The following is a 22,627-nucleotide window of genomic DNA, read 5'->3' on the forward strand; positions in this document are numbered from 1 at the left end:
TTATCTGATGAAAAAACTACATGAAGGAATAGATATGATGAACTGAACAAGGCTTCATTAATAAATATATGATATGAAGCATCTCATATAAAATATTAAAAACAGTGTCATTAAATGAAGATCACCAAGTAAAATTTAAAGAAAATATTCAAGCAGATCAAATAACTCTTAATGTTTGATTACATTTTGTATAGACTATATGGAGACATTTTATTTAGATGACCTAGTGAGCATTAAAACACAATGATCTGTAAAGATTAACAGTAATGGTTTCAAATATAAATTGATATTGAAATACATTAGCTAGGAAATATATCACCAGTGAAAAGTACATTTAAAAGTACTTATAAAAGTTCCTATAAAAGTACAAAATATAGTACACTGTACTTAAGTTAAGTACCTTGTTGTCATTAGTATAAAATGATTAATAAATTAACAGTGTGAGGATGATGTCACTAGTCACAGGACTAAAACTGTCACAAAACTGAAAAGTACTAATAACATCAAGCAACCGCACTAAAGAAGAATAAAGAAGGATGTGGGGTATATTTCAATGCGATTTCAGTAAATTATGCCTACCATAATGCTATCAATTTTATTTTTGCAATACCTATTCTGTTGCAATTTTTGCAATAATAAAAAAATAGCAAACATTTCTTAATTTATAGTAAGTATAAAAGTTAGTAAAAGACACAATGAAATTGATGCACTGTAAATCCAGTAGATATTATTGACTTGAACACGCTCTTTGTGTTGCCTCCATTCCAGGAGTAACATGCTGAAACTTTGTGATAAGCTGCATGAACATATAATGTCTTATGTCAAATACATAATTGACCTTGATAGATTTTTCTCATATTAACACAAGTGTATCTGCATGATCTATACATCTTATGTTAGACAATTGTTCTATAAAGCATCTAGTAATCATTTATAATAATAGCTTGTGCTGTGGGGGAGGGACAGGGAGGGTTCTGTTCTAAAAGTAAACTAACAAGCATTGTACCAATGTTACTATATCAAAACTTAATTTATAGAAATTTCCTTTTTCAAGCATTGTTTCTTTAGGTAGATTTTATATTTGTGGTGATCATAAAAAACAGGTCAGCAGAAAAAGCTTTTTGGCACATTCAGTTTCAATTGTGATGGCAAATACAGGGAACAAATATTAATTGATGTGAAATACATACAGGAAGAATGTTTTTATTTCCTTATTTAATACTGATGTTTTTGTTTGACAAGTCAGTGACCTAATGATAAAATTTGTGTTCAAATAAAGATTAAAACCTGACCTTTACCTCATTTCATGGATCAGTGATCAAGGTTAAAGCTATGTGATTAGGTCTATTTCTCAGATACTGTAAGCAGTAGGTCAACATTAAATGGTGTATGGAATAATTGTAAGGTGTACATGTTAGTCGGGCATGAATCATCTGACTTTGACCTCATTGTAATGGTTCATTGTTCAATGTTTAGTCTTCCTGGTTAAGTCTGTTTCTTGGGTACTATAAGCAATAGATCAACTATGTTTGGTGCTTGGAATGATTGTAAGGTGTACATGTCTCTTTGGCATGAATCATCTGACCTTGACCACATTTTCATTTTTCATTGGTCAATGTCACTTTCCTGGTCAAGTCTTTCTTAGATACTATGAGCAATAGGCCAACTATATTTGGTGCTTGAAATGATTGTAAGGTGTACATGTCTGTCTGGTTTGTATCATCTGACCTTGACCTCATTTTCATGGTTCATTGGCCAATGTAAAGTTTTCATAGTTTAGTCTGTTTCTTGGATATTATAAGCAATGGGTCAACTATATTTGGTGTATGGAATGATTATAAGGTGTACATGTCTGTCTGGCAGGGTTTTTCTGACATTGACCTCATTTTCATGGATCATTGATAATCTTAAGTTTATGTGATACTTGTAGTAAAACCTTTTATCATTAGACTTTCAATATAAAATCAATCATGGTCAGTAAAGCAGGCAAGACATTTCAGTGTGTGCACTCTTATTACAAGTAAACCTTTATATTCATTATTCACATCAGTATATTTTCATTACCATATTAAAAGCAGGGGACATTTAAACCAAAATACCAGCTTGGATTGATACGTAGACCCTATAGCAGACCCATGTTTTTGGAAGAAGAACCTTATAAATGTATACAATCATATATTATAACTAGCATGGATATTGTAATGTTTACAGACTATGTCAGTATAGCAAGAAGTATATTTTTCTGTTTCTTTTTCATACTATATTTTAGTTAAAACTCTTGTTCTAGTTGTACTTGTCTTTAGCTGGACTTTTAGTAGTTGGACTATCCATTATGTTTGCATATGGACTTGCCATGGCCTGTGGTGTAATTTATGGACCAGTTCATGCTTTGATGCCATTTCTTTTGCTGGGTGAGTACATATATAGACTGTTGTTTATATGTCTAACAGATATGTGTATTAATATACTGAGATGCCTACCATTACTATTTTTCTCTTTCACAAAAAGTGTTTCAGGATTTAGTTTTGACTCTTTGAAGTGCAGAAGTTTCTCCTTAAATTTACCAAGTAATAACATTTACAACTTTGAACTGTTCGTGCCTTGTCAAAAGTTCAGCTAAACAAAATGTTTATAAAATTAATTGCAATTAAACTTAGTCTATAATATTCTAAATGTCCTGACTAAAGTTTGAGGTAGATTAATTTAACCTTTGAAATAAATGGAATGTTATAAAATCTTTGTAGGCATTGGTGTGGATGATATGTTTGTTATTGTGGAGGCCTGGAAAAACTTGACTCATGTGGAACAAAAGCTTTCATTGGTCCAAAGAATGGCTTTGACTTTGAAACGAGCTGGTGTATCTGTAACAGTGACATCAGTAACAGATATTGTGGCATTTGCTGTAGGAGCTTCTACAGTACGTACATGTCGACTTGAAATTCTGAGTTTAATGTGTGCATTAGTAATTGTAATTAAGAAAAATGACAACAATGCATAATATAGAAATAATGAGATGTGGTATAATTGCCAATGAGACTACTATCCACCTAAGACCAAAGGACTTGGATGTTAACAACTAAAGATCACAATATGACCTTCAACTTTGAGCAAATATCAAACCATATAGTAAGATGTAAAAGGCCCTCAATATAATAAAATGTGGAACAACTCAAATGAAAAATAACAATGGCCTGATTTACACCCTACAGGGTCCTCGCTTTGGACAGGCACATACTTAGACAGAGCTAAACATATTTGTGATCCCTTAACTCTTCCCTACCTGTGGTGTAACAACTATATTAGATCAAACTTTAAAAATCAGTTGAAAAGAACTTTAATCATCAGATCGATTTTAAGCACAAAAACCAGTTAAAAAATTGACAAAAGACAGAGTATTTACAGCTCCTTAAAGCTAATTCATAGCCTTATTTTAGAATAGACCATGTTTTCCAAGACTAAAATATGATTCAGCATCAAATAATACATACTTATACAATATCAATATATAAATGTAAGTTCTGCTTTGTACGATACCATCATGCTTAGTGAGATTTTTACAGTCCCAGCTAACAGTTAAACAATGCACTGGAAGTCATGTCATCTAACAAAAATTTTATTCTGACCCAGAGTAAACCTGATTTTACTCATAAATGCTGTATGCTTAGTAATACATGAAGAAGAAAAGCAGCAATTACAAGTTTGAATGCATTTGGGTTTGACCATAGTGGAGGTTGAACCTACAGCATTCAACTCTTGATGCAATCAGACTACAGGGCTTGGGTTGAGTTGAAAACTTAGTTTAAATTGATATTACAAAAAGTATAATTCTATAATCATGATTGACCATTGATGATTTTCATTTAATCCAGTAATAATGTGATCAGATATGTATCTACATATCTTTATTCTCACAAACCAAATTACAAATGTATAGAGATAATTATACATATTTCAATACGATTACATAAATAATGTATGAAAGTAGATAGAGGCATCTGGTACTTTGTTTAACAAAGCAGAATACAAAACAGTACAGCAAAAGGCATTTGTTACAAATAATTAGTCAATTGTTATTATTTGTAGGTAATACCAGGACTAAGTGGATTTTGTATCTATGCAGCATTAGGAATCTTTGCCTTATTTCTCTTGCAATCAACATTCTTTGTGGCATGTTTGACATTAGACCAAATGAGAGTAGAAGCCAGAAGGAATGCCATTATATGCTGCTATGTACATAAAAATTACGAGATCAACGAATGTAGTAAACGAGATTATGGTCAGCTGTTTTTCAAGCATTATTATGGTCCATTTTTGATGAAATTACCTGTTAAAGTAAGTACCTATGTTTAGGTGTTCTTCAGCATGTCAGTTTTGGCAAGTTTCTGCATCTATTATTATGTTGATTTCTTAATGAAATTATTTATAAAAGTAATTAACTATTGTGGGTCGTTCTTCAGTCCTCAGTCTGCACATATTTTGTCCATCTATTGGTCCTTTGATTAAGAAATTACCTGTAATTAATTGGTTTATTTCATGGGTGGAATACTACTTTTTATTCCATTGTACTGTTTTGATGGCTTTCATTAGAAATGTTAACTATTAAAATGTTATCAAATCTTTTAACAACATATTGTAAAATTCATATAGTTAACAAACATTCAGTCTCTTATGATTGTCATTAGCATAAATTCAATAACAAATGGATGTCATTAGCATACTTGCAATCTTAAATGTCAACCATTAGCATAAATTCAACCACAAATGCATGTATTTTGAATACATTCAGTCTCAATTTTTTTCTATATAGCACACATTCAATCTCAAATATATGTCATTAGCATACATTCAATCTCAAATGCATGTAATTAGCATAAATTCAATCTCAAATGCATGTTATTAGCATACATTCAAACCAAAATGCCAGTCAATAGCATACATTCAATCGCAAATGTTTGTCATTAGCAATAGCATACATTCAATCCCAAATGCCAGTATTAGCATCACAAATGCCTGTCATTAGTAAACATTCAATTCCAAATGCCAGGCATTAGCATACAGTACATCACAAATACCAGGCACTAGCATACAGTACATCACAAATTCCAGGCATTAGCATACAGTCCATCACAAATACCTATCATTAGTATACATTCAATCTCATATACCTGTCATTAGTATACATTCAATCTCAAATACAAAAATGTACCTGTCATTAGCATACACTCAATCTCAAATGCATGTCATTAGAATGCAGTCCATCACAAATGCCTGTCATTAGTATACATTCAATCCCAAATGCTTGTCTTTAGCATACATTTAATTTCAAATGCCTGTCATTAGCATACATTCAATCTCAAATGCATGTCATTAGTATACACTCAATACCAAATGCCTGTCATTAGCATACCTCCAATCTCAAATGCCTGTCATTAGCATACCTCCAATCTCAAATGCCTTTCATTAGTATACAGTCAATCTCAAATGCCTGTCATTAGCATACCTCCAAATTCAAATGCCTTTCATTAGCATACACTCAATCCCAAATGCCAGTCATTAGCATACAGTCCATCACAAATGCCTGTCATTAGTATACATTCAATCCCAAATGCCTGTCATTAGCATACATTTTTTAACATTTCATACCGATATAACATGTTACTTTTATCATTCTTCCCTTAGTTTATTTATTTTGTATTTACATTGTATCATAGGTCAAATTTATTTGTTCAGTGTATGTTCCTTGGTGTTAATATGTCCTTTGATTGAGTTAAGCTATTTCAGTTGATATTTTATAGTGTGTCTTTCTATGTTGTGATGTTACACTATTGTTTCAGAAAAAGGGTGAAGATTTGGTACCATTAAAACGTTTAAACCCGCTGCATTTGTTTGCACCTGTCCTAAGTCAGGAATCTGATTTTCAGTAGTTGTCGTTTGTTGATGTGGTTCATAAGTGTTTCTCGTTGCTCGTTTTTTATTATAGATTAGACCGTTGGTTTTCCCTTTTGAATGGTTTTACGCTAGTAATTTTTGGGGCCCTTTATAGCTTACTGTTCGGTGTTAGCCAAGGATCTGTGTTGAAGACCGTACTTTGACCTATAATTGTTTACTTTTTACACATTGTGACTTGGATGGAGAGTTGTCTCATTGGCACTCATACCAAATCTTCTTTTATCCCCGGCTTAGTATATTTCTAGGATTTTGATTGGTTAACACACGTCGTTACAAAACCCATAGCCCCTGGGTGTTGCTAACCCATATCCCTGGACGTTGCTTCCCGTTACATCGGGGAACTTCACGCGCGTTTTCCTTAGTTCCATGGTTGTTCCTTATGAAATATCGAATTATGTAGATTATCCATGATGTCTGTATAATTAGATACTTAATCCACTAACGATTTTATCTTATTATATGACGATTATTTGCACTCATTTTAGTAAATGCATCACTATGCTGCCACATTGTCAATGAATGGGACTACTGACCTAGCTATGCAGATGACCTACATTGATGTCACGCCGTCTATGATGTAACTCTCACAACATTGAGCGCCAAATTCAACCCATTTCAGTTTCTCTGTGATCCTCTGTCTCTAGATTAAAAACGTCTTATATTTGTCTACATGTATTATGTCAAATTCCCAAATTTCAATAAAAGATATTTAAAAAATGAAAAAAACATTGCTTTCACGTTAAACTTTGTGGTCGAATTTCTCTAAAAATTGCCAGATTTAGACTAAGACCGGGGATAAATTCGTTATCTACCTTCATATCCGCAGATATGGATATGAACGTAGATAACTTATAATATCTATTTGATTTCAAATGCCTGTCATTAGCATACATTCAGTCTCAAATGCATGTCATTAATATACACTCAATCCCAAATGCCTGTCATAAGCATACCTCCAATCTCAAATGCCTGTCATTAGCATATCTACAATCTCAAATGCCTTTCATTAGCATACACTCAATCCCAAATGCCAGTCATTAGCATCCAGTCCATCACAAATGCCTATCATTAGTACATTCAATCTCAAATGCCTGTCATTAGCATACATTTAATTTCAAATGCCTGTCATTGGTATTCTTTCAATCTCAAATGCCTGTCATAAGCATACATTCAATCCCAATTGCATTCATTAGCATACAGTCCATTGCAAATGCCTGTCATTAGTATACATTCAATCTCAAATGCCCTCCATTAGCATACCTCCAATCTCAAATGCCTGTCATTGGTAAACATTCAATCTCAAATGCCATTAATTAGCATACATTCTATGTAAACATATTGCAATAGAATATACATGATGGGATTTACACACAAAATACAGTCATAGGATAGGTCTATTCCTGTTATCTGACTTCTATAATGTAGGAATAAAGCTTTAAATGACCAGGACTTTTAATAATGTTGCTTTTCTTTCAGATTACTGTTATGCTCATCACAGCTTTAATTGTTGGTGTTAACCTCTATGGTTTTATACAATTACGACAAGATTTTGATTTGACAATGTATATACCATCTGATTCCTATGCACACAAATATGCCAAAGCTAAGGAAGCATACTTTCCTTATGCTGGCATCGATTCAGCTGTGTATTGTCGTAAGTATCTTAAGATAAGTTTGTTAACATTTAACATATTACTAGGAATTAAAAGTAACTTGACAGGATACTTCTCAAATGGAGTAATTTCTATGTCATTTAGTCTCTTGTGGAGAGTTGTCTCATTGGCAATCAAACCACATCTTCTTATTTTTATATTTTTAAAGTGTTTTTGGGGCTTTCCCTATCAAAAACTTGTTTTTGCCAGTTATACATATGAAGAAATTTGCCCTACAGTTTACATTGGGCTGGAACAAAATTGGCAAAATAACTTCATTTTCTATGTTGTTGTACACATATTTTCTGGTCAAATAATTTTTGGGATGTCCATTAGAAAACTTGCTAATCTATAAATGTAGATAGTTATCCTCTTGCAGCTCACATGAACTTCATAACATAACATGAAACAAACTCCTTCAACCTCTTATCCAAAAATACTGCATGCTTACCCTGTATCCTTATCACTTTCCCAAGTGTAACTTAACAAAGGGAGATGAAGGGGGTGGTGGGGACCTGTAATTTATGAATGTAAGTATTAATTTAACAAAACGGATTTTTTTGGTCAGTCTGAAATGAAACAGAAGACTTGTATGCTGCAAATCATACACTGGACATGGAAACAAAGCCACCTGTAGTCAACTTTTGAAAGAAAACAATGTTTAATGTTAAATAGAAGTTGATTGCACTTGTTCTAAAGGAAATACCTATATTTCTTGCCTAATTTGACAAAATTTGACCTGTAGAATGATGGATAGTTCAAATTATAGCTGACCTGTTCACTTAAATTGTATTATCCTTATCTTTAAAAAAATAAAGGAACAATTCAGCTTACTGTGTAGCAGAGTATCTGAATGGATTGATTTTACTCTCACTAGGCATCATAATAAAAGATTACTAGAGTAAATAGAGGAATATGAAAATGATAAAATCAGTTTGTATCAGTCCAAAAACATGTTTCATTGTAAAGAATATGTGATGATTATTGTAGGTTGTAACAATCCAAAAAACGGTTTTCTAGGTATGTGATGAGAAGAAATACTAGTACTATTTGCTTTTGGTATTGACAGATTTTGTACACTGTAGCATGTAGAGAATGTTTCACTTAATCTTTTATTTTTCTACCAAGATAGGGAGAGGATTATCACTTCACCACAACAACCTTTTAGCTTTAGACTTTTTGGTATGATTTATCTTTGCCATCTGCTGTTGAATTGATGTTATTTTGAAATCAGCTATTTCTTCTTCCTTAAAAACTTTCTTTTGACCTGCTCTGAAACCACTATGTTTCCTTGATCATTCATTTCAGTAATGCCAAACAACAGTGCTATCCTCTGCTTGGTCTGAGACAAGTCTTTTACAAACACTAGTATTTATAAATATATTTACTGGCACTTTTTATGACAAAACTAAAGATATGTAGAATATGACACCAGGACATTCTGTGCATTTCTTATTTGGTAGCCTAGGAGTAAGATCAGATTTCAGATTTTTTGTCATAATTATATTGCCATGTAGAAGTTGTGGTTAAATAAATTGTATGAGTAAGCTGATCTTATCTGGTAGAAATAAATGTGTCCTCCATCTGTATTTGAACTGTTTGTTGGTAGAAGCATATTGATTTGGAAGATATATGTGTGTTAATGTATTCCTGCACCTTTTGGTAGTTGATATCAAGCAATTTACTCTGTCAGTTTTAGAGTGTCAATGTAAAATCTGTCAAACAAACAGATTGCAGCCAGTAGTTTTAAAGTGTGAATTTTTGTAGGAAATATGATTTATGACACATAATCTGTTACTCATTAGTTTGATTATCAGTATAACCCAGTTCGTGTTAGTTACCTTTCCTTTGGTCATAATGAATGTAACTAGAAAATGTCTGATATACTGATAAGTGTTACACATTACCTGTTAGGTGTCCTGTGTAATCTTTTTTTTTTGTAAGGTGTAAATTAAGACTTGGATAGCTTTATGTCTGTATTCACTGGCTGTTAAAGACTGGGGCTCCATAAGGGTACCCACCCCCTTAGGATACAAGGTCAAGTTTAGAAATTGCCTGAGGTTACTGTTAAGCAGATTTGACAGGTTTATTTTTTACAATTAATCTGTGTTAAAGGTCACAAAGTAATGTCCTTTTAATTGAGACACCAGGTCACCTCCAAACCCACCAAGGTCGCAGGTGGGATTTGACAAAGTTGAAGCCACAGGACTGGGTGTAATTCTGTACCCCATTGCCTGTAAGATGTAACTGAAGGTGGAAAATAATTTAATATATTTTTTGTTTTGTACCAGTTTAAATCCATTCTAGGTTTAGGTGTGTTCTTGTAAATGAGGCTTCAACAATATAGAATATGCACCACATGGACTTAAAATGATTTTGATTTGAATGATCATGAATATTCATTTCTAGGCACATATTTAAATGGTCATGGTCGACTCCTTATTAAAGTTTTTCAGCCTTTGGGAATATGTATAGAATCTTTCTGTTTTAAACTATAAAATTATTTTTATACAATGTACTCAATATTTATGTTTGAATGGATTTCTTGGACATGACTGATATTTTAATGAAGACTTGTTAACATCATTTGGGAATTTTGCCTTAAAAGACATGCTTTTTACTAACAAAATCTGAGTATGGCTGTTATATCTTACTACCATTAAAAACTGAAAGATTTTTTCACAAACAATAATAAATGAAGTGGTCTTATTCATTGCTATTAAATCATTCACACTGCTATTTACTAATCAGATGTACTGAAGTTTTAATTGGAAGTGGTTTCTCTACATAACTGCTAAAACCTTTTGGTACTGGAGCTTAATCTATTAAGTATACGTTAATAAAACTTGTAAACGTCGATCATTGTTATTGCTTTTAGGTCTTGACCAATCTTCTAAACAAGAAAACATTTGCTTTTGTTAGTCCAAATGTACTCGCATTAAGCTATCAAGATACACGTTTATAACCTACAAACATTCAAATAAAGTTATCTATAGACAATTTTTTCGGAATTATTCCAAAATTTATTTTATTTTATTATTATTTTGAAATAAACTTTTCAAAAAAGAAATCAGCAGAACACAATACTACCATCATACATATTTTGTCTATGAGCTGGTCACTTTTGGAAATATGATGATTTAACTTTTGTATTAGGCCATCCACATGTCTGTAGTAAAGTAAGTAAGTTGGTGTAACTGCTTGTCATTAGATTTCATTGTAAATTCATTACATGAAGTGTAGAATAATTTATAGTCTGCTTTTTATAGTTAGTATTATTTCTTGAGAATCTGACAAGAAATAGAAGTCGATTGATATATATTATTTGAATAAGAATAGTGATTTTATATAAACAAAAATTAAAGCCTTCCAAAACTTTACACAATTTTGACTATCACAAAAGATATTCAAGCTAGTATGTATTAAAAGACAATTTATATCACACATTCTAGCTCTTGACTTGAGGAAGATTATATTTAGATGGATATGCAGTTGCTTTAAACATTATATTGGTAAGATGCATTTTACACTGCATGAAATAATTAAAGAATCATTTCTTTTTGAAATGATGTTACAATATTTGCATCACCCTATAGATATTTAGATTCCATTTGTATTGATTCAAAATTTTTGAAGGTATTCTTCTGAACAAATCTGAACCAATTTGGTCCAATTTTTTTCCTCAAACTTTTTGCCATTTTCCATCCATATACTGAAAATCAGTAAATATGCTGGACAATTGGCAGATATTGTGACCCTTTTCTCATAATACCAAATAGATTTGGGAAAAAGTACCACTTTTGAATGCCATTTTATGTCCCACCTAGGGGCATTATGTTTTTCAGTCTGTGCGTCCGTTCGTTCCTCCGTTCGTTCGTTCGTCCGTCCGTCCATCTGTCCCGCTTCAGGTTAAAGTTTTTAGTCAAGGTAGTTTTTGATGAAGTTGAAGTCCAATCAACTTGAAACTTAGTACATATGTTCCCTATGATATGATCTTTCTAATTTTAATGCCAAATAAGAGTTTTTACCCCAATTTCATGGTCCACTGAACATAGAAAATGATAGTGCAAGTGGGCAGGTTAAAGTTTTTGGTCAATGTTGTTTTTGATGAAGTTGAAGTCAAATCAACATGAAATTTAGTACACATGTTTTCTATGATATGATCTTTCTAATTTTAATGCCAAATTAGAGTTTTTACCCCAATTTCACGGTCCATTGAACATAGAAAATGATAGTGCGAGTGGTGCATTCATGTACTGTGGACACATTCTTGTTTGAAAATGAATTGAGACATGTGTGAAATTTAATATTTTAAATTTAGTCTCCAAAAGTTGGGTTGAAGTAACCTTTTTGTTATCAGAATTAACCTCAAATTAAAACATTTTCATGCAAGGTAAAATTTTGGGGGCACAGAATCTGATTTTAGAAATCTGTATTTTCCCTAAGAAAGGACAAAACTTACAGTGTCAACTTCATAAGCTTTTCTCTCAAGTGAAAGTATCCTCATCAACCAAAATTAAAAGGTTTTTCAGCTATAATTTTTTTAAAAGAACTTGATTTAAAAGAGAATTTTGAGTTGGAAACCTTAATACAAATGTCTTATGTCTTGATGATCCTTGATACTTTTATACGACTGCAAAAAAATTTTGGGGATCGTATAATGCTATCATGTCGGCGTCTGCGTCGTCTGAAGACATTTGGTTTCCGGACAATAACTTAAGTTTAAGTGTATGGATCTCTTTGAAATTTAAGCAAAAGGTTTAATAGCACAAAAGGAAGGTTGGGATTGTTTTTGGGGGTGATGGTCCTAACCGTTTAGGAATTAGGGGCCAAAAAGGGGCCCAAAACAAGCATTTTTCTAGTTTCAGGACAATAACTTGTGTATAAGTATTTTGATTTCTCTGAAATTGTACCACATGGTTTAATACCACAAGTTGTAGGTTGGGATTCATTTTGGGGGTAATTGCCCAAACCGTTCAGGAATTAGGGGCCAAAAAGGGTCTAAAACAAGCATTTTTCTAGTTTTCAGACAATAACTTGTGTTTAAGTGTATTGATGTCTCTTAAACTGTACCACATTTTACAAAAAGAAAATTTTGGAAAAGGGAGGGGGGGTTAAAAAGACATTTTTTTTTGGGGTGGGGGACAATTTTTTATCCTCAAGATTTAAGAAATTAAAAACAAAATTTCTTCAAATTTTTTTATTTTTGGAAAAAAGGGGGGGGGGGGGGGAACATTTTTTTCTGCAGGATTTAAGAAATTGTCAATTTTCAAAGAAAAATTGGGGGTCACAATTGCTAATTCTTTGTATATAGTCTGAAAACAGATTTACTAAGTAATGCGCAACAGCAGAGTGCCCAGTGTATTTCACAAAAGCAAGAAATCTTCAATTGACTATAAATTCAAATCATATAACCAATTTTAAGTTCTTTGACTACATTTATTCTGTGTCAGAAACTTTTCATGTGTCAAATATTTAATAACAATCCAAATTCAGACCTGTATCAAGCTTGAATATTGTGTCCATTTTTGCCCCAACTGTTCAGGGTTGGACCTGTGCAGTCGTATCCAGTTGCGCTCAGTGAAGCAGTTTATTAGTTCCCTACAGATGAAGTCGAAGGGGACTTTAGGTTTTCACTCTGTCTGTCTGTCTTTCTGTCCATCCGTCAGTCCACCAAATCAGTTTTCCACACTTTTTTTCTTCATGCTTGAAGATATTGATTTGATATATGGTGTATTGTTTTATCATGACTAGTTAGAGATCAAGTTCAAATTTTGTTCCGGTCTGACGATTTTGTACAGAGTTATGGTCCTTGAACTTAGAAAATTCACTCAGTTTTCCACACTTTTTTTTGTCATGCTTGAAGACATTGATTTGATGATTGGTATATAGTTTTATCATGACAAGTTACAGATCAAGTTCAAATTTGGTCCAGTCTAATGCTTTTGTGCAGAGTTATCATGTTCCTTGGACTTAGAAAATTCACTAAAATAATCAGTTTTCCTCACTTTTTTTCATCATGCTTGAAGATATTGATTTGATAATTGGTATATAGATTTATCATGACAAGTTACAGATCAAGATTGATTTTTTTCCGGTCTGATGATTTTGTGCAGTGTTATGGTCCTTGGACTTAGAAAATTCACTCAAATAATCAATTTTCCACATTTTTTTCTGTCATGCTTGAAGATATTGACTTGATATTTGTTATATAGTTTACACCATGACAAGTTATAAATCAAGTTAGCATTTTGTTCAAGTACAATGAATTTTTAACCAGTAGGGGACTATGTATTGCCAGGCAATACTCACAGAATTCTTGTTTTATTCAGTATAGATTTACACCAGAGCTAAAGATTAATATAAGATGCAAGGAAAAAATGAGTTCGCCAATGCAAATAACTTTTGTACAAATATATTGGTAGGGTGGTGATAACTTAACTGAATATTACTGAAAACCTTCCAAACTTAATTTGGAGTTTAGTATGACGTCCATTATCACTGAACTAGTATACATATTTGTTTAAGGGCCAGCTGAAGGACGCCTCCGGGTGCGGGAGTTTCTCGCTGCATTGAAGACCCATTGGTGGCCTTCGACTGTTGTCTGCTCTATGGTCGGGTTGTTGTCTCTTTGACACATTCCCCATTTCCATTCTCAATTTTATTAATATTATTATGAAATATTTATAAAAACAAGAACTATTATCCAAGTTTTTGTTATCCACTGTTTCCTACAAATAAGGAAAATGAGAAAATTACTGGCTCCCAGGAGATATAAGCTTAAAGAGTAGAAAATTCTTCAAATGTGTTCACATAGAGAAGTGCACAGATTCAATGTATGTAAGATTATTAACTTTTGATCCCAATGTATCTCCAAAATAAAAATGGTCACCTATATTTTCTTTAATGATTATTGGTGGTATATAGCTTTAACCCTTTCACAGTAAATTTATATTAAGACAAATCTATATTACATGGATTTGAGTATCTATCTTCTTTTAATGTGATTATTCCATGTTTTAGGTGATTTAAGTTATAAAAAGGATGTGAAGTTATTTGAAGAAATGATAAAGAAAGTAAAAAATAGTACCTATGTTCAAAATGGTACAGTGGTCAACTGGTATGAACCATTCCACTACTGGCTTGTCACAACAAATAAGGTGGACATTAGATACCTCATAGGTGCAGGTCAGTATCAAACATTCTACTACAGAGAAAAAAGAAATGGATATCTGATGTCACATAGTTGCAGGTTAGTATTACTGACTCCAATATAAGCTTGCAACAGCAGAGTATAAAATGATGCAGGTATCTCATAGGTTAGAATCAGGTATGTTGCAGCTACATGTACAATTTGCTGTATGTCCTCCACTACTACCAGTGCTGTCTTATCATAATGAATGGTATATATCCTAGGTGTAGGTTAGAAAAAGATCATTACAGGCTTTTGTCATAAAAAAATTCATTAGGCATTTATTTGAAATGTTTTTTACATACAGCTCAGTGTCTTCCATACAGTCATGAAGATGTAAGTAAATATCAAATACAATATGATTATTGTTCTAATTATTGATGTGTTTTAGTTGTTGAGGGATCAGCAGTTTAGAATTTACCTTACATTGACTAAATGTTTGTTTTGAACTTCCATCGTATGTTGTACTGTGGTGTACTGCATTTTTATGCCCCCGCCGTAGCGGAGAGGGCATTAAGTTTTACCCTTGTCCGTCTGTACGTCCGTACGTACATCCCATAGTTGGTTTCCGATCTCTAACTTTAGTTTGCCTCAACCAAATGTTATGAAACTTCTACACAATGCTTATTACCACAAAACACAGATCAACTTTGAATTTTGGTGGCATCACTTTAACCATTCTAGAGTTATGCCCCTTTACAAATGGAAAAATTGCTGAATTTTTCCATTCCGTTCTCTAACTTTAGTTTGCCTCAACCAAATGTTATGAAACTTATACACAATGCTTATTACCACAAAATACAGATCAAGTATGAATTTTGGTGGTGTCACTTTAACCGTTCTAGAGTTATGCCCCTTTACAAATTGAAAAATTGCTGAATTTTTATACGACCGCAAAAATTAAAAATTTTTTGGTCGTATATTGGTATGACGTTGGCGTTGTCGTCGTCGTCGTCGTCGTCTGGCATCGTCCGAAGACACATTGGTTTTCGCACTCTAACTTTAGTTTAAGTGAATGGATCTCCGTGAAATTTTACCATAAGGTTCAATACCACAAAAGGAAGGTTGGGATTGATTTTGGGGGTTATGGTACCAACAGTTAAGGAATTAGGGGCCAAAAAGGGGCCAAAAATAAGCATTTTTGTAACTTCCAGACATAACTTGTGTGTTAGTGTATGGATCTCTCTGACATTGTACCACAAGGTTCCATATCACACAGGGAATGCTGGGATTGGTTTTGGGGGTAATTGCCTCAAAATTTTAAGAATTAGGGGCCAAAAAAGGGGCAAAAAACAAGCATTTTTCTAGTTTCATGATAATGACTTGTGTATAAGTGCATAGATCTTTCTGAAATTGAACTACAAGGTTCCATATCACAAAGGGAAAGCTGGAATTGAGTTTGGGGGTAATTGCCCAAAACATTTAGGAATAAGGGGCCAAAAAGGGGCCAAAAATAGCATTTTTATAGTTTCCAGACAATTACTTGTGTTCAAGTGTATGGATCTCTCTGAAATTGTACTGCAAGGTACCATACCACAAAGGGAAGGCTGGGATTGATTTTGGGGGTAATTCCCTCAAAATTTTAGGAATAAGGGGCCAAAAAGGGGAAAAAAACAAGCATTTTTCTAGTTTCAGGACAATAACTTGTGTTCAAGTGTATGGATCTCTCTGAAATTGTACTGCAAGGTACCATAGTCCATACCACAAAGGGAAGGCTGGGATTGAGTTTGGGGGTGATGAATCATAAGGGGTTTCAAAAAATTGGGGGGGGGGATTTTTTTTTTTTTCCTTTTTTTTCTTTTTTTCCTTTTTTTTTCTTTTAAAATTTTCCATTTTTAGTTGGTTATTTCTGATTTATATTTAAAAGCAAATAATAATGATATGGTAGGAGATACACACCAAACAGGATGTGTAAATTATTATATAATAAGTATTGTGCAATAGCAAGAAATTTTCAATTGCACAGTATTGCACAATAGCAAGAAATCTTTCATTGCACAGTATTGCGCAATAGCAAGAAATCTTCAATTGCACAGTATTGCGCAATAGCAAGAAATATCCAATAGCACAATATTGCGCAATAGCAAGAAATTGTCAATTGTACAGTATTGCGCAATAGCAAGAAATATTCAATTGCACAGTATTAATTGCTTATTTCTTGACCAATTTCAATGGGGTTTTATTCTTGAATTCTTGGGGTTCTTTAATATGCTGAATCTAACCGTGTATTAAGTTTTTGGATTTTGGGCCCCGATTTTAAATTGGTCCACATTGAGGTCCAAAGGGTCCAAAATTAAACTTTGTTTGATTTCATCAAAAATTGAATTATTGGGGTTCTTTGATATGCCGAATCTAACCGTGTATTTAGATTCTTAATTTTTGGTTCCGTTTTCAAATTGGTCTACATTAAGGTCCAAAGGGTTCAAAATTAAACTTAGTTTGATTTTAACAACATGTTTTTAGATTTTTGATTATGGGCCCAGTTTTCAAGTTGGTCCAAATCGGGGTCCAAAATTAAACTTTGTTTAATTCAACAAAAATTGAATATATGGGGTTCTTTGATATGCTGAATCTAACCATGTATTTAGATTTTTGATTTTTGGGCCCCGTTATCAACTTTGTCCACATTGAGGTCAAAAGGGTCCTAAATTAAACTTTGTTTGATTTCATCAAAAATTGAATTCTTGGGGTTCTTTGATATGCTGAATCTAACCGTGTAGCTAGATTTTTAATTTTTGGTTCCGTTTTCAAATTGGTATACATTAAGGTCCAAAGGGTTCAAAATTAAACTTAGTTTGATTTTAACAAAAATTGAATTCTTAGGGTTCTTTGATATGCTGAATCTAAACATGTATTTAGATTTTTGATTATGGGCTCAGTTTTCAAGTTGGTCCAAATCGGGGTCCAAAATTAAACTTTGTTTGATTTCAACAAAAATTGAATATATGGGGTTCTTTGATATGCTGAATCTAACCATGTATTTAGATTTTTGATTTTTGGGCCCCGTTATCAACTTTGTCCACATTGAGGTCAAAAGGGTCCTAAATTAAACTTTGTTTGATTTCATCAAAAATTGAATTCTTGGGGTTCTTTGATATGCTGAATCTAACCATGTATTTAGATTTTGGATATTGGACCATAATAGGTGAATGTCCAATTTAATAAAAAAATTAAAGTTCTTAGACCTTATTCATTCTGTGTCAGTAACCTATGCTGTGTCAAATATTTAATCACAATCCAAATTCAGAGCTGTATCAAGCTTGAATGTTGTGTCCATACTTGCCCCAACTGTTCAGGGTTCGACCTCTGCGGTCGTATCAAGCTGCGCCCTGCGGAGCATTTTATTTGTTTCTGTTCTCTAATTTTAGTTTGCCTCAACCAAATGTAATAAAACTTATACGCAATGCTTATTACCACAAAATACAGATCAAGTTTGAATTTGGTGGTGTCACTTTAACCGTTCTAGAGTAAAGTAATGCCCCTTTACAAACAGAAAAATTGCTGAATTTTTTCGTTTCCGTTTAACTTAAGTTTTCCTCAACCAAATTTTATGAAACTTATACACAATGCTTATTACTACAAAACTCAGATAAAGTACAAATTTTGGTAGCGTCACTTTTACTGTTCTTCAGTTATGTCCCTTTATAACTTAATATGATATGCAAGCAGGGGCATCGTCTGTGTCCCATGGACACATTCCTCATTTATATAAAGATAGATTGATATACACCATTGTATCCTCTCCAACAACTCTACAAATTGACATATGATGAATGATGAATGTAACAAACAATAGCATGCCCAATGGTCAACCTAAAACAGTTCGGTGTGAAGACATTAAAACATTTTAAAACTTTTTCTACTGAGACAAGTAGGTGAATTTATATCAAACTTTAGTAAATAAATATCCCTGATCACAAGAATAACCAATCTGTTATCCTGTATGTAGTAACTATAGGTTGAAGATACGTCATATCACCAGTAATGACTTTTTTGTAGACCATTGTGACCATATGTTAGAGAAGTTCCCCTTAGTTCAAATAAGATGTCACTGATGTGAACAGTTCTGACCATTGAAAGCATTTTCTTTTGTTTGTAAATAATGACAACTTTGCAAAAAAAAATGAAAACAACACGTTATAAATTCATGCGTCTGAAGCGCTTTTCTGGATTTACCTTCATCAGGAACGCTCAAAGCCAAGGATGTATAAGGACTGAAAACGTTGAAGAGCTATAAACCAAGAAGGACCTAGAAAATAGCCAAATCCATCTAGGTGTAATACCACCATTGATTTTCCCCTATTAGTCTTTGTTAAATTTGCACTTTTCAAAAAATTGTGCAGAATTTATCTTTGTTTCAAATAAAGAAATACTTGGCATGAGTAAAGTTTGATCCTGTCCAGTACTATAGAAAAAATTTCACATAACATTTCATTGCATATAAGAAAATAACCATCACTGGAAGTTAACCAATCAAATTTTCCCCCTTTTTTAACCTGTATACAAGCTTTAGTAACCATGTAACCTCAAGTTTCCAAAATATTCTATAGAAACCCCAAATAAAAAAATAATGGTGCTTTGAAATACCCAAGATATATGTTTATGACCCAGAAATGTTTTACTGCAATGAAATGTAGGATCAATTACCTACAACTGTCAAATTCAAGGGAATATTTTTTTTCGACCTATTTTCGTATGCAACCGGATGTGACGTACTATGATTTGGTGGTATTACACCTCTAAGGCCAACTTTGCCTGAGGGAGTTGAAACCTTAGTTTTTTATAATTTCAAAATTCATAAATAGGAAATTTAAAAAAGTTTGTTATAAATCATGTCAGTACCATACCGAAGTACTGACTACTGAGCTGATGATACCCTCAGGATCTGATAGTCCACCAGCAGAGGTATCCACTCAGTGTTGTAAAAAATGAAAACAGCATGTTATAAACTTTATGCGTCTGAAGCGCTTCTGGATGTACTTTCATCAGGAACGTTCAAAGCCAAATAATTGAAAGCCAAGGATGTATAAGGCAACACGAGAAGGAATTATTGATCATTTTCTCTGTTTTGTTTCTATTAGGTTAAACTGAAATCTTTAATATTTACAGTATTGATTTAGAAATGGATCGTGTTCTAAAATCCATTAAGAACCTTTTAGCATAGCTACTTCTATCCATCTTTATCAACAACAATTAATTTGTAATGGAAGTTAAGTTATTCATGTAATATTCTATTAGTCCATTAAGAATTTTATTTTAACATTTTTACATGAAGCAATTTATTTCAATTTAGTGAGGTTGAAAATTACAGTATTTGTTAGGATTTAATATTTCAAGTTAATAGAATTTCAGAATGATGGAATATTTTGATTGATATTTTCAGATGGATATCCATATTCTAACTATGCATTTGCTCAGCTGTTATATAAGTTTATAACAGAGACAAGAATTGGACAAGCTTTCAGTCCATATGTAAAGTTCACCAATACAACTCCTCCTTTCTTACAGGTAATTTACATAAAAAGAGACAGAAGATACCTAAGGGACAATCAACAAGAGAAACACACAAAATCAAAGTAAAAAACAACAACAGTTTACAAAACAATTCGTAGTAAACTAAAAACTGAGCAACACAAACCCCACCAAAAACATGGTTAGATCAGGGTTTTACAGTCATAAAACTTTACCCAGTACTCGTAGTACAAAATTTGTGCTCGAAACAACGAATACAGAATTTTGATTGGTTGACTCAAAATTTTTATAACCACAAGGTCTGGTGTTCCAGAAGGGTAGGCAGGTCCTGCTTCACATGTGGCACATAAATATTTAAACAGGTACTATAACATAACTTCCTGTCTAACAGGTAACTTACATAAACATTTTGACAGATTCTTTTTCATATATGCATTAGTGTATATCCTGTCAGCTACACCATTTATATTAAAAATCCTGTTATTAGGCATGTATTCCTAAAGAATTTGTATAGCCCTGAATTCTTTGGAAAGATAGTCGACATCTTATTGATTCTCTTCAATCACCATTCATTCATGTTGCAAGGGGATGTTACGCTTTAAGCTGCAAATATAAAATGCATGGGAAAATCAAAAAATTAATTTGGTTCATGTATAGTTCAATATTTTCCTCTCACAAATATGTGTCAGACCTATTCAATTTTATTTTCATTTTTGATAAAAAATTAAATTATGTCATCATTAACCTTTGAATTTTGGTGAATTTTTATAATATTTAAAACAACTCAAAACTTTAACTTTTTTATCAATTTTTGTCGAGCCTTCGACTTTTGTCGAAAAAGCGAGACATAGCGATCCTACATTCCGTTGGCGTCGTCGTCGGCGGCGGCATCCACAAATATTCACTCTGTGGTTAAAGTTTTTGAAATTTTAATAACTTTCTTAAACTATCCTGGATTTCTACCAAACTTGGACAGAAGCTTGTTTATGATCATAAGATAATATTCAAAAGTAAATTTTGTAAAAAAAAAAATCCATTTTTTCCGTATTTTACTTATAAATGGACTTAGTTTTTCTGTCAGGAAACATTACATTCATTCTGTGGTTAAAGTTTTTGAAATTTTAATAACTTTCTTAAACTATCTTGGATTTCTACCAAACTTGGAAGGAAGCTTGTGTATGATCATAGGATAGTATCCAGAAATAAATTTTGTAAAAAAAAAATTCCATTTTTTCCGTATTTTACTTATAAATGGACTTAGTTTTTCTGCCAGTTTACATTACATTCACTCTGTGGTTAAAGTTTTTAAAATTTTAACAACTTTCTTAAACTATCCTGGATTTGTACCAAACTTGGACAGAAGCTTGTTTATGATTAAAAGATAGTATCTAGAAGGAAATTTTGTTAAAATTTTGTTCCATTTTTTCCGTATTTTACTTATAAATGGACTTAGTTTTTCTTCCAGTTAACATTACATACAGTCTGCAGTTTAAGTTTTTAAAACATTTATTAGATTCAGAAACTATCCTGGATTTTTACTTGGACAGAAGCTACTTACAATCAAAAGATAGTATAGAGAGGAATATTTTTATTAATTTTTGTCCTCATTTTTGTTGAGCCTGCGATTAACAGCAAAAGTAGGCGAGACACTGGGTTCCCCGGAACCCTTACGAATTTTTAATGCCCAAATCACAACATTTTATAATATCCGAATTTTTCGGCCTAATGTGTCTCTTATCTCACCTACTCCTTCCTTCCGTTACTTTAATGCCATGTTACACATAAAACTCAATTCAATATACCATTGAACATATGTAGTAGGATTACAGATGACATTGAATATCATTTATAAATATCTTTGTTTCCAGGGTACATACATTCCATTTAGACACACTTATCAGGGAGATAGCAAGAAAGAAATTAAAGCAATGGAAAGTTTACGTGATATTACAGACCAGATGGGGTTCTCCACAGGCAAATGTTTTCCATATGCTGTTCAGTATCTTACCTACGAAACAAATAAGGTATGTGTATTGCTAAGAAAATCAGTAAATTTGGACATGCCCTTTCTTTTCCATTGAATTAAAAGATAGCTATAGTAGTTGCAATCAGTTGTATAGTTACTTAAGGAAATAGAATGACTATACTTTGGTGTATAAAATTATTGTAACTTGAACATGTCAGTTTGACAGGTGGTCACTTGATCTTGACCTCATTTTCATGATTAAATTATAAAGACTATTTTTTTTCATGCTTTTTCAGCTTCTTACTTTTATTTGGTCTAATGAATCATTTTATGATGTGAATATCAATCTGTTATAGGTTTTTTATTGTGACCTTATTTTCATTGTTCATTGATCAA

The 22,627-nt window shown here is 32.6% G+C and overlaps 1 protein-coding gene across 2 annotated transcripts in view; it reads left to right on the top strand.

Moving 5' to 3' along the window:
* LOC127711751 (NPC1-like intracellular cholesterol transporter 1) overlaps nucleotides 1-22,627 on the top strand; it is a 71,213-nt gene that overhangs the window by 29,044 nt on the left and 19,542 nt on the right. Inside the window, exons 8-15 of one of the 2 annotated variants that reach the window (XM_052217865.1) lie at nucleotides 2,288-2,411; nucleotides 2,745-2,917; nucleotides 4,084-4,332; nucleotides 7,426-7,603; nucleotides 8,592-8,621; nucleotides 14,625-14,789; nucleotides 20,177-20,301; nucleotides 22,134-22,289. In XM_052217865.1, the coding sequence (XP_052073825.1) occupies nucleotides 2,288-2,411; nucleotides 2,745-2,917; nucleotides 4,084-4,332; nucleotides 7,426-7,603; nucleotides 8,592-8,621; nucleotides 14,625-14,789; nucleotides 20,177-20,301; nucleotides 22,134-22,289 (1,200 nt within the window). The remainder of the gene's footprint in view (nucleotides 1-2,287; nucleotides 2,412-2,744; nucleotides 2,918-4,083; nucleotides 4,333-7,425; nucleotides 7,604-8,591; nucleotides 8,622-14,624; nucleotides 14,790-20,176; nucleotides 20,302-22,133; nucleotides 22,290-22,627) is intronic. The other variant, XM_052217871.1, reaches the window with a different exon arrangement.

Source organism: Mytilus californianus, unplaced genomic scaffold (genome assembly GCF_021869535.1).
Source record: "Mytilus californianus isolate M0D057914Y unplaced genomic scaffold, xbMytCali1.0.p SCAF_1, whole genome shotgun sequence".
Taxonomy (NCBI): domain Eukaryota; kingdom Metazoa; phylum Mollusca; class Bivalvia; order Mytilida; family Mytilidae; genus Mytilus; species Mytilus californianus.